Source organism: Ursus arctos, unplaced genomic scaffold (genome assembly GCF_023065955.2).
Source record: "Ursus arctos isolate Adak ecotype North America unplaced genomic scaffold, UrsArc2.0 scaffold_10, whole genome shotgun sequence".
Taxonomy (NCBI): domain Eukaryota; kingdom Metazoa; phylum Chordata; class Mammalia; order Carnivora; family Ursidae; genus Ursus; species Ursus arctos.
Genome location: NW_026622764.1, coordinates 72040227 through 72054089, shown reverse-complemented (window position 1 = coordinate 72054089; position 13863 = coordinate 72040227). Strand labels below are relative to the sequence as shown.

The window sequence follows — 13863 nt, the reverse complement described above, 5'->3', positions numbered from 1 at the left end:
CCAACCTGGGGCTCGATCTCATGACCCTGAGATCATGACCTGAGCTGAAATCCAGAGTCTTACTTTCACTCATGTTTGTAATATGTGTCAATATGTTGGTGTCATTATGCAGCCCTTATCAGATAGTGAACGACAAGAATACACGAAGTATAGTCTGTGAAGTGTTTACAAATACATAGACCTTTTTCGGTAATGATAATGTCCTTTAACATCTGGAGTTCGGAAGTGGCACAAAATGTGATTCTAATGCAAACTAGCCTCCCTCGCGCGTAAATATCTCTGGTTAAGTTTATGGCCTAAATCACACTCTAGCGATAGTGCAGAATAAAAAAATTTTTTTCCTCCAAGCTATTGAAACTTATCTCACCATGGACTACTGATCCCAGCATGCAACGCTCCCGTATTACCACTATGTAGGGTGGAGTCATAGAAGGGGCGGCAACGACGGTGGCCTGTGCATTCTGGGCATTGTAGTCTGGGCGCCTGGCCGCTGTCGGGACAATCCACGTGGTGCGTCTGGCGGCCGCTTTGGGCAGTGGCTACCCTGCTTCCTTCACCGGGTCTTCGAGGTGCGGGCCCCGGCGAGGCGGGACTCGCGCCGCGGAGCAGGCTGCAGGGAGGCCCGGAGGCAACCCGGAGCCTTCGCGACGTTTTTGCGACAGCCGTGGCCGTGTTCCGCGAGTCCCCTCCCTCCCTCCTCTCTCTGAGGAGGTACCGGCTGTTGTGCGGCGCTGCCTTTCTGTTTGAGTGTATGGGAGAGAGAGTGAGTGAGTGAGTGTGAGTGTGTGTGTGTGTGAGAGAGGGTGAGGCGTGAGTGCGAGTGTAAGAGGAGGAGAGCCCGCCGCGGCCACCCCGCCGCTCCCCGCAGCGGGAGCAGAACGCGCGGCAGGAGAGAGTAGGAGAGCCGGCTCACCGGGAGCCCGCGGGGACAAGGGCAGAGACGCCGCTCCCCACCCCCAGCCCTCGTCCCTCTGCTCTCCTTCGCCCGGGGGAACCTCCCCGTCCGCCCACCCTCCCGGCCGGCCTCTGCCCCGCCGTCCCCCTGGATGTCCCCGGCGCTCTCGCGGGGCCTCCTCCTCCTCTTGCCGCATCAGTCGGGCTGGTGCTGCGGCCGCCGGGTGTAGAGCGGGCGGGTTCCCGGGGGCTGCGGCTGCCGGTGCTTCCCCGGTCCCCACCCCTGTCCCCCGGCCCCCCGACCCAGCTCCCCGGCCCCGGAGGCTGTGACAATGGACTATGACTTTAAAGTGAAGCTGAGCAGCGAGCGGGAGCGGGTCGAGGACCTGTTTGAATACGAGGGCTGCAAAGTTGGCCGAGGCACTTATGGTCACGTCTACAAAGCCAAGAGGAAAGATGGGTGAGTGTTTGTGTCTGTGCCGGTGTCCGCGCTGGGCGGCACTCCCGCAGGCCGAGGCAGGTAGCCCGGAGGGAGAGTGGGACGCCGGAGTGCGGGTCTCCCACTTCCTCGACACCAGCATCTGGCCCTGCCAGCCAGGTTTGGGGAGGAAGTGGTGTACGAGGGATCCAAACCCTCATGAAATCCTGCGTGTTACTGCCTCTGTGTTCTACTTTGGTGGCTAATAGGGAAAAGGAGCTTCTACTCCATGGGCTGTATACTTTTCAAGGGTTTCGGTTATAGATTTTTAAAAAATTGTAGTAAAACGTCAGTTTAAAGGATTTTCGGGGGGGGGCTTGATTTATTATGGTAAGCTTCTGGGGGATTTCCTCACGCCTCTGGAGTGACATCCATCAGTCTGGAAGGGAAGCTGTGATCCTTTCCCCCACCAGTTTGTGGTTGATTTATTACCAAATTTGGATTTTATTTGGGGAAAGAAAACAGCAAGTAAATGTGATGCTGAAGAATTCTTCATAGTGATAATCTGTAACATAAATGTAGCAGTTGCTATTTAGATATCATTAACCTGTGAGTTTTACATAGAACAATGGGGGTTTGGTGCAGGGTAGGTGGTGGGGAAAAAGGCAAGGGACAAATAGGGACTATCTTGTTCAGGCCTGTTCCCCCAAAATTTAGCAGTTGGCAATGAACTGTAAATAGTCTCTTTGCTTTAAATATTTTCCCCTAGAAATAACTTAATTAAGTCTATGACTGGTAATGCTCCCAATTTAGTTTCTTAAACAGGCAAGTGAAGTGTTCGTTTTTCCTTTGTCAGTAGATGAATGTCTGTAATATTGACAAAAGAGAAGGCAATTCTTAGTTGAGGGGGAAATCTATTTTATTAACTCCTTGTTTTCCTCTTGGAAAAACATATGTTGTCTCTGTTGCCTTTGAGAGTATAGAAAATTGCTGGAAAGGTAATGTCAGATCTTATTATATAATCTTTAGATTTCAGTGTAAACAAAGTAGGTTTAGTTGAATATCACTGTTAATTTGTTAGCTGCTGTTCGAGGTTTAAAATAATTGCTTTTTTTTTTTTTTCCAAATTAGGTAGGAGGGTATGTTCAGAACTATATTAGCACTAAAAAAATGAAACTGTTCATAAAGCTGAAGTAAGTTGGGGGGAGCCATATTTATAAATACTTTAGTATTCTGGATATTGGAAAAAGAAGTGTATATTTATTCAACATTTTTCTTAGATTTAGTGAGATATCTTTTTAAAATAACTTAAAAGGGACTCTTAGAGGAAGGTAGTGATTCTAATAAATTTGGTATGTGCATTTCAGTGCTTATATGCAGCAGTTAGGCAGTACAGATATCTGCAAAAGGTGCGGATTTGAAAACTTGATACTCTGTGTGCTGCATGTATTTAAAAGTACTTCTTAGTGGAATGGTTAATCTGGTGACATTTGAGAAATCAGCGTCTGGAGATACCTCCTGTTGACTCTGTTGTTTATATTTTTCATTGAAGAATTCTAACATTTTAAAAATTATCCTTCTCATATAATATTTTTCAAAAGCCTTAAACCATCTCCCTTTCCCCCAATATTATGTAATTTGGGGCATATTCAGAAAATCCCCAATCCCATGAGATTAGACACAGTAGTACATTTGACTAGTCTCTTATCTGCTTTATAAAATTCCAGTTACTTTAAATTATTTTTAATCTCTCTGAGAGAAGCCAGTTCTGTTTTCATAAATTAACAATTTAAGCTAATAAAACACATACATTTATTAACTTTGATTTTTTATTTTATTTAAAAACTATGATATTGTTTATTGGCAAAATAACCACATTTTATATCTCATGGTTAGGTTTTAATTAGACCAAGAATAATTTTAGAAGAATTATACAATTTAAAAATGGCTAAATGTATAGTATGTGAATATTTCTTAGTCATTGGTGATAGCTAAAAAGTAGCATTGTATTTTGGAAAAAAAATAACTTTATTTATAATTCTTTGGGCTTGTTTTCCAGCAACCTTTAATGATTTTGTTTATAGGATGAACTTTAAAAAAATAAAAAGGGATCAAATGTCAAGAGAGTTTTAAAATTACTTAAGACAGTTTTTGTTTTCCAGAGGGAATATTTTGGTTTGGCTTCTTATAACCTCACTCTGGTAAAATACAGCATTGTATTTATGAGGTTCTTTTGATCTTATGTCAGTGAAATGTAATTTAATGCATTTTAGTCCTGATAAAATAAAATTTGTGGCTGTTTAATCTTTTGTAAAAAGATGATGATGAAATAATTTGTTTCTAGTATTGATTTACTTTCAAATTAAATTATACATTCTGTAACTGAAATTGCAGAGTACTCTAGGAACCCAGACAGTAACACCTTCAAAGAGAATCCTGAGATTTACAATAAAATAGGTTTTGTTTAGACATATTTGACTATTAAAATGAACATATGTAAATGTTGTATCCTTTCATTTGTCAAGCAAGCATCACAGAACATGAATACATAGTAAAAGAATTTAGACCAGAGGAGTTAGCTTCTTAAATTATTAAGTTTTAGGAAATAAAGCAGCTCAAAAGGTCATTTCTTTGACTTAAAGAATTATTAATACTGTCCTGCTAGTATCCTACACTTATGATAAACTCTGCATTTTAAGGAATGGGGGAAAGGAGGAAATACTTTATTCTAAGCATGATTATATATATGGAAAAAGGACCTTTTATAATTGTGTTAATTTCAGATTCTAATAGAGTTAAAACATAAATGCACAATAAATCTTGGAAATAATTTGCGCTCACTGTCACCATAAATGAGATAGAGATTATCGTTTGTGTCTGAACACCAAAAGGGTACTCAGTAGGAAGCAAGGAGATTCATTTTCTTTCTGAGTCAGTTGCATTTCCTCTTTGCAGAATTTAGGCAGCCAAACTCATTTTGTTTGAAAGAATGGAAAAGTGTAAGAAGACAGAAAACAATTTGTATTTTTAAATTCTAAACTCTCATTATAGGGACTGGACATTTCTAGAATTTTAAAAACCAATTTGAGACAAGAGTTTGATCTCTAAGAAAGAAAAGCAAAAGGAATTCTCTTGTACAGTGTTCATAGTTTGCTGCACTCTATGTTCAGAAGGACAAATAATATATAATTGGGATTATGTGTGTGTTTGTGTGAGAGAGAGTGAGGAATATAAAGAAAACTTTTGTTGGGGCACTTTTGTAGGCAACCTAGAGATTAGTAGGCAGTAATATTGATAATAGCTAAATTATTGAGTAAAAACTAGGTCCTTGGCAAAGCCCTTTACATTCATCATCTATTTAATCCTCACAAGTACCATATCAGGTCAGTTCTGTTTTTCAGTTTTACAGGTGAGAAAACTGTAAGAAAGGTTAAACTGTTAGAAAGGTTAAATTTGTCCATGGTTATACAACTAATTAAATGTCAGAGCTGCAATTAGGGGATTAGAAAGAGGTCTCTTACTCCAGAGCCCATGCTCTTAACCATTATACTTCATTTGATTAATATATTAAGATAAATATAAACCTAGACATGGAGATTTGGTGTTTTAGTGGGTCATTAAGAAAACATGAATACCTTGTCATGGGACTAGGCTTTTCAATTAACTGGTATACTTTTTTAATACATTTCTGAACAGCCCTGGTTTTTTCAAGTGCAACAAGTGTGTATGTAGATACGTGGGTGTATCTATACATACACACATACATGTGTATGTCTACAAATATACACACACATATACATACATGTGTGGAGCGGGAGCCAAACTCTAATAAGGCTTGTTAGGATAAGAAAGTTCTTCATCTAGTGGGAAAAAACTCTTAAGTTGGGGAGACTAGAAAACTGAGTTTGAGTTCAGACTCTGTCTCTGACTATCAGTATGACCTTGGGTAAGTCACTTGCCTTTTGTAGACCTTGGTTTCTTTATTTGTAAGATTAGTGGGTTTGAAGTTGATAATTTTTAAGGTCTTTTCTAGTATTATGATTTCAGAAAATAAAAATTATGAATATAAAATGTAATACTTTTGCAAGATGAGGTAAACAACCACTAAAATGTTTTACTTTAGACAGTGATACACTTTTATGTTTCTGAGTGTCATGCTTTAATGTGGGTTCTCACCAACTGCCTAAAAGGTTAGCTTCCAAAGACTTACATTTACTTTACCTGTCTTATACTGCTATAACATTCCATCATCTTTATCTCTTCAGATGTTGGGATTTACCGGCTAGCGTCTGCTCCCACTCCTGTGAACCATTCATTTGGTGTCTAGCACAAGGGACTCTTCTGATTCAGTCTGCATAGGAGCTTTAATTCAGTTTTAATTCCTTAATTATGATCAGAACTTGGTGGAACCCTTCATTTCCCCTGAAGGAATAGTTTTTCTTCTGAATGTTGCTGAACTCTGTATCTGTGTTCAGTTTGATTTAAATATTTCTTTAGATGTCAGAAATGCAAATACAAAATGTATACCCGTTGCTGGAGATTTTGCATGCCCAATAAGGAGTATTCCTTATAACTTTTTAAGAGACAAGCAGAATATTTACTATGCACTTTGTATCTCCTTACTGTTGAATTTATCTACCTTAGATACCCAGTGCATTCAGATCCACTGGTTAGGCCACTTTGAGGTTTCATGCTTAAATTCCATTTTCTTAGTAGCAGGACTGGCAAATTAAATTCATTCATTTGGGATTTGTTCATTTGATTTTTACTTTTGCTGTTTCTTTCAGCATTTGAAGAAATCCAGTCATTCATTCATTAAACAATATTTATTGGACCCCTTTATGTGCCAAGCACTGTCCAAGGTATTGGGAATACAAAGAAGAGTAAAGTATTCCATTATTTGAGGAGGTATCTACTGGGGAAACCAATGTAAATAAACTGTAGCAATTTAATAAGCACTATAGTAATTAATATTGGAACAAAGAGATGGAAAGTTCAAACTGTTTAGGGTTTTTAAGGAAAGCCTCTCCAAGATGGAAACATTTCGCCTGACTCTTAAAAGATGGGGAAGATCTCATCTGAAAGGGTGTTTTAAGAGGACTGGGATAAAGAGGGGTGCTTTTTTATTGTGCTCTTACAGACCCCAGCAAATTTTGTGCGTTTGAATTTTTTCTTCTCACGTGTTACCTCCCCATACCTTTTGCCTTTGAGCTCCTGCTGTATGTGTTGTATTATGTACATGCGCTACAGATGGTCCATTATATCCACTGGACATGATGAGGTTTTTGTTACTTCATAGCCAATTTCCATCACAAGAATGTTGCTGAATCAGAGTATGGGCAGCCTCTGAAATTCAGCTGTCTGACTTAAGAATTTATCTCTCATATGTACAGCTGCCATGGCAGAACTCCATTTTGATTACAGCTCTGGATAGCAGATGATTCTACCTTGGTCTCACCTCCATGAGGAGTAGGGAGCCAGAATTTTCTATGGTGCAGGATGGTGGTGGCAACAAATTGGAGGGAGAATTTCTCTTGTTGGAATCTGATGTGTCAAGAGATGGGAGGCAGAGGTGGGGAGATGGCTTCCAGCATCCTGGATTTCAGCTAGGAAAATAGAAATAATGACAGATTATGATAAATTACTTAGGCCATTTGCAAACTTACCTACTTTCCAAAAATTACTTCTCTTAGCAAATGTGTTCAGAATTATGATTTATAAACGTTTGAAATGTGACCCATATGTAAGTTGGGAACTGTATGTACTAAATCAGTGTTGATAAATAGATATTATCGCTATGGCTGGTGTCATCTCTCTTGTAGTGCCTTTTGTTGTTGAATCCAATCCTCATTGTCTCTTTATTCTTTTTTAATTCTTTTTCTGTTCTTAGCTGCTGCTAGAGAATGAAAATCCTACTGTCCTTTCTTCCTTCAGAACAATTTGTAAATCCTTTCCTTCACACCAGCTTAGGTAGGCCTTGGTCATCTCTTTGTTTCTTAGAAACTACTAAGATATTTTTTGTCTTTAGATATCTCTTGTTACTTCAAGGCAGTTCTTGATGTTGTCACTAAAAAGTGACCTTCAGCTGTTATTTTGATCTTAATACTTCAAGTCCCGTTAGTGTCATGATTCTCAAGATTCTTTAGTATGGTTATCAAAGTCACAAAACTAGTCCCTACTATAGTAAGCTGCCTTACTGATGGAGTTATATCATGTCCTTCAGATGTGTTATGGCAGAAAAAATGCCGAGAACCCCTTTTTAAAATTGAGATATATTACATACCATAACATTCACCCTTTTAAAGTGTGCAGTCCACTGCTTTTTGTATGTTCCCAAGGCTGTGCACTCATTACCCCTTTCTAATTCCAGAACATTTTTATTACTCCAAAAAGAAACCCCATTCAGTTAGCCATCATTGCACATACTCGTCTTCCCAGCTCCTGGCAACCACTAATGTACTTCCTTCCTCTATGGATTTGGCTATTCCGGACATTTCATATAAATGGAATTATATGGTGTGTGGCCTTTTTTGTTTCTTACTTAGCATAATGTCTTTAAGGTTCATCTATGTCGTGCGTGTATCAGTATTTCATTCCCTTTTATGGTTTAATAATATTGCATTGTATGGATATACCACATTTTATTTATTCATTCATCAGTTGGTGGACATTTGTGTTATTTCTGCTTTTTGTTTATTATGAATAATGCTGCTATAATATTCATGTTTGAGTTGTGTGGATATTTGTTTTCAGTTCTCTTGGGCATATACTCAGGTATGGTTAACTCTATGTTTAGCTTTTTGAGAAACCACCAAACTTTTTCAAAGCAGCTGAGAACACTTTTGAGTAGCTTTACCTTTTCTTTGGTTTGGGACCAAGATCTTGTCCTTTGTGAGACCTGACTAGCCTGTCTTATTCCCACGACATTGTTCACACTCATCCATTGCAATGATTCTGAAATACATATTAATACAGTTGTTCCTCCATCAAATCAGACTACCATTCTGACCTTGTACTGGAAAGTTCTCCCCCTCCCCCAACTGAAGTAGGTTCTAACATTTAGGTTCAGAAATCCTAACTACTTTATCTTAACATACAACTCCAGTAATTCCCTCTTCACTCATCACTCCACACAACGTATTTAGTCCTTCATAGATGTTTTATATAACTACTTCAGTGTATATGTGGTTAATGTTTATATGTCCTTTGGGTCTTTCTGGTGAATGTTTATGGGTTAGATATTATAGATTTCCTCTAGGCAGTAATTGTGTTCCCCTCAGTTCCTGGCACATTGCCAAATGTTGACAGGTATTTAATATTTTTTTATTTTCAGTGTACATGAAATTCATATTTGAAAGTCTTCCTTTTAAATTTGCTGAAATTAAAAACTTGAGCATATTGTAGAGACTAAAAAAGCGACATCTTTTGGAAATACCCAGAGAAGCAAAGTTTGATACCAGGAACAGAAATGAAAACCAAACGCCAAAGGCAGGGCAAACTTTGTTAATCAGCTGAATCAAATATAAGTCCCAGGTATTTGAAAAATTGAACTGCTACAAAGAATAAAGGTATTTTCTGAAATATACCTTGTAAATAAATCAGTTTAAGTGGGAATCAAACCTATATTTCTAAATTTAAGGAAAATATAATTTGTCTTGGAACCAGAGTTCACATTTTTGTTTAAACTTCATGGTTATTTGATATTTGAAGTTTACTTTTGTTATGTGAATACAAAATTATTTAGGCTACTACTACTCCAGGTAACTCAGTTACTCCTCTCCCTTTACAGCTCTTTAAAATCTATAGCTTTATTGTAGCTCATGAATTGTAACAAATAATCATCCTAAGGAGAGGAATTCTATACATCATGATGCAAGGCCCAGTCTATGTGTTTCTAGACACCTCGATTTAGAGGTTGTCCAGAGAACTAAAGGGATTAAAAAAAACTAAAACTTGTCCACCAGTGGTGTTATGTTTTATATTAAACAAGTCATATTTCAGGGGAAAGCAGAGTTAAGTATTGAAAAATGATTTTTATAAGGCTCTTTTAAGGAGAGCCAACTGTGAAAATTTAAGTTCATGTAGAATAAATTTGGAGTTTTTTTCACTTTATGAAAGAATTCCTTTAAGTACATGAGCTCTACTAGTGTATCACGTGACTCAGTTTGCAAAAAATTCAGTTCACACACAATTTCCAAAAAAATGTCAAGCGTATAGTAAAGCATACTTGTAATTTGTTTTGTAATGCTGACTTAACATTGAAGATTCTTTTAAATGTAAAATCAAATCATTTAAATATTTGACATTTCATTATAGTTTCTTTTTAGCTGTAGTTGTTTGTTTTGTTTTTGGTAAAATTTTTTTTCATGTTTTTAATTTATTTCATGGCTGTTTGCTGAGTATTTGTAATATGCCAGGTTCTGTGCCAGATATGGGTGATTCAGCAGTCAGTAGGTCTAAGTCCTTAGGGAACTTACAGACTTTTAAGGGATACAGGCAAGTAAAAAGGTAATTAGAGCATAGTGGGATAGGGCTGTGGTAGGGAAAATATATAGGTTGCCATAGGGGTACCTGATTTGCTCTTGGGGGTTCAAGGATGATATTTCAGTTGTGACTTGCAAGAAAATTAGAAGTCACACAAGTGAATGGACAGTACATAAGAGTGAGTGAGGGTTGGGGAGTTACTGTGCTGGCTGCTGGTTCCGGAAATTCTTTATAAAGGAAGGGGTTCTATCTGGTTGAAAGGGAGTATGGTAGAGGTTGTATGGTGTGTAGTAAACAAATTTTAACTCGAATTATTTATTTGAAGTGATTTCAGGAACTTTTATATCCTGTTGTATGAGAGAAGGCTAAAGCTCTCTCCAGGACCCTTTGGAGCCACCACTGAGTAGCATTTATAGAGATAGGAAGGAAAGATAGTATGGTGAGGGAATTGAAAGAATTTCAGTGCCAGAGCTTAGAGAGTAGTAACACGTGAGGTGAGAAGTATAAAAAAATTAAGTTGGAGAAGTAAGTGGGGTCTTGGAAATCATGTCATGGATTTCGTACTTTATTCTGAAGACAATGGGGACCATTTGTAGGATTTTAAGCAGATAGTAACAAGTTCAGATTAATCATTGAAAAGGATTGCTTGGCAACACATTCAGAAGAAGTACAGGGAACTGGGTTTAGGAGAATGTAATAGTAATCTAGGTGAGAGATGCTGGAGGCTTGAATTAGGAAATGCCCAAGGGAATGAGGAACAATTGATCAAACTTGTTAATTTCTTCAGTGTGAGAGAGGAAGAAGTAAGAAGAACCGAGGAGAAGGCCTAGGTTTCTGACGTGAGCAGCAGGATATTACCATTCACACAGATAGCCAAAACAGGAAGAGGAGCAGGTTTGAGTTTTGATGTATTGAATTTTGTGTACCTGTTAAACATCTAAGAAGAAATATCCATTAGGCAGATACATGAGTCTAGTGCTCAAGAGAGAGATCTGCATAGAGATAAACTTGGGAGTTACCAGGTACTTGAATCTTTGAGAGATCTTGAAAATGTCTAGGGAAAGTGTAGAGTGAGAAGAGGTCCGAGGATAGAATGTAGAGAAAAAGATGTCCATCCAGGAGGCCAGTAAGTTGAGTCCTGAGAAGGAGGAGAAAACTCAGGATCAACCCCATTGTGCAACAGGATTTGTGCAGTGTATAGCTTATTGGCTGTACACAGCAACTTGGAGAAAAACCGGGACCTTGTAGGTAAGATCGTAATCAGAGAGTGTTTTCGGAAGGAGTGGTAGGCGTTCCATATGCCACACAAAGGGCAAGGGAGATAATGAAGTGTTTGGGTTAAGTAATGTGTTCTAAACAAAAGAAAAATTCAGTGAAAGATTTTTGGGCCCTAGAGCTGAAATTATAACTCACTTTGTAGGTTTTATCCAAAACGTTTTGTGGTACTTTTATGGGTAGCCTTATCATTCAGGGCCAAGCAATGAAAAACTTTACTGCCATCTTTCGTTCCACATTGGCTGTATTATTGAAGCCAAACCTGTAGATACTAGCTTGCTATTTCTTTGTTTGTTTGTTCATTCCATGCTATTCAAGATTGTTCTTTTTTTTTTCTTTTTATTTATTTATTTATTTATTTTTTAATATTTTATTTATTTATTCGACAGAGATAGAGACAGCCAGCGAGAGAGGGAACACAAGCAGGGGGAGTGGGAGAGAAAGAAGCAGGCTCATAGCAGAAGAGCCTGATGTGAGGCTCGATCCCATAACGCCAGGATCACGCCCTGAGCCGAAGGCAGACACTTAACCGCTGTGCAACCCAGCCGCCCCTGTTCTTTTTTTTTTTTTTAATAAAATAGTTTTTTTTCCTCTGATTTTAAAAGTGATACAGGTTCATTATAGAAAATTCATAGTCCAGAAATGTATACAGAAACTAAAAGCTGTAACTCTACTATTAGGAGACGAATTCTATTTTCTTTATCATCTTCACAGATAACACTATGAATGTTAAGTAGAGATTAATGAAATCTAGTGTGATCTTACCTTTTTTTTCACTCAAGAATATTATTCATCTTTTCCTGTCAGTAAATATAGCTCTAAATCAGTTTTAATTATTGTTGGCATTAGGTATGTATGCATGTAAATATGTACCTAGTGAGCCAGTTCTGTAGTGATGGAAAAACTTGAAGTAGTCTCCAAATTTTAGCTATTACAGTTATCACAGGACCTCCTAGAAAATATGTCTACAGTTCTCCAACTGTAGCAAGTCCTTGAAGTGGAATTTTAGGGTCAAAGGTTATATACTTAAACTAGTATCTTTTTATTATAAAATAAGATTGGGATATGAAATTCATATATCCTCATAATAAAAAAATTCAGACAGTACCTAAGTAAGGATAACTGGGAAAATCTAAGTCTCCCTCTTTAGAATAATCATTGTCAGCAGCTCCTTGTATATATGCATAGAGAAGCATATATCTGTATGGGTAAACTTTAAAATTTATTGTAATATTTTATTCATTTTGAGCAGACAATACATGCAAAGAAAAAATGTAAATATACTGAGGAAATGTAAACTGAAGTGTTCTCACCCCATCTTCTCCAGCCACTCAGGTCCTCTTCCCAGAGCTGTCCACTGATAGCTTTCTTGTGTATGCTTTCCAGTTTGTGGGAACAAACATCTTTTGACTTTTGTTTGTGTTATTATTTTTCATGTGCAACTCTTATTTTTATGAAGTCATATTTATCATTCATTTCTTTAATGGCTACTGGGTTATGTGTCAGAATTAATTAGAAAGGTCTGTATGTCATTATCTTTAACACAAATTGTATGATCATGTATATATAATTCTGTGCCTTGTTTTTTTCAGTTCATATATATTGGTGATCAGTACCTGCATAAACAATGCAATTCATTTCATCAGCTCCTCATCCTGTTTTATGGATGTAGTGTAATATACTGGTCCAGTTGAAGGGCATTTAGGTTCCTTCACTTTTTTGTGCTCCTTAAAAGCACTGCAGTAAATGTCCTTTACATCTATCTTTGCACACAGCATTGTCTCAGAGGGGAGCAGAACTTCCCAGGTCCCCCAAATTCCCCACAGAGATATTTGCTGATACCACTGGCGAAGAGTAAAGTTTTCATGCAGCAGGAGAAACTCCCTTAGTCTATCTACAGGGACATTTACCCCTCTTGGTTTTCAGTGGTCCTAGAAACTGGTCGTTATGCCCAAGCACAAGTTAACAACTTTGGTACATTACCGCAGGACTGGCGAAGTGCAGGTCAGTTTCTCAGGATTAAGTCCTAATAGGCCTGGGTCAAGGCTCTTCTGTGGGCTAATGTTATATCCTCTAAAAAGGTTGCACAATTACACTCACATCAAAACTCTAAAAGCAAAACTCATCTGAAAGGAAGAAGTGGGAATAGATACAGTAATGATATGTTTGAATCATGGGGGTTAAATACATTGTAAAGTTGGAATTGTTTAGATTATTCTTTTGGAACTTTTGCTTTGAATTTTCTTTCCCCACATAGTCTTATGTATTTTAGATTACTTGTTGGGATAGAAAAATTTAAGAGCCATGTGGATGTTTAAAGTTAGTCATTATTATGTTTACATCTTATTTTATGTTCATTTCATCAGATTTCTCTATTCCCACTTAATACTGCCGGTACTCTTTGTTCCTGTTACAAATAACTAATGCTCTAGATGTGTTCTACCTCCAACCGCTTAACACTGACTCTTACTTTCACTTACATCATCTCTTCTGTTTCCTGTTGCTTGGCTTTGGTCATACTTTCATTCTTTGCCCAGCACTGACCTTCACCCAATCTTTTCCCTTTCTCTCCTTTTTTGGCTTGCTTTTTATGTTTTTTTTTTTAATTTAGTTTAATTTTACTTAAATTCAGTTAATTAACATATAGTGTATTATTAGTTTCAGAGGTAGAGTTCAGTGATTCATCAGTTGCACGTAACACCCAGTGCTCATTACATCACATGCCCTCCTTAATACCCATCATGTTACCCTATCCTCCCACCCCCCTCCCCTCCAGCAACCCTCAGTTTGTT

At 37.8% G+C, this 13863-nt stretch overlaps 1 protein-coding gene across 2 annotated transcripts in view; it reads left to right on the top strand.

Moving 5' to 3' along the window:
* The first annotated feature begins 505 nt into the window (after window positions 1–505).
* Window positions 506–13863, top strand: part of CDK8 (cyclin dependent kinase 8) — a 119129-nt gene continuing 105771 nt past the window's right edge. For both annotated transcript variants that reach the window (XM_026493028.4, XM_026493027.4), the window contains exon 1: window positions 506–1354. In XM_026493028.4, coding sequence (XP_026348813.1) covers window positions 1227–1354 — 128 coding nt within the window. In that variant the 5' untranslated portion in view covers window positions 506–1226. The remainder of the gene's footprint in view (window positions 1355–13863) is intronic.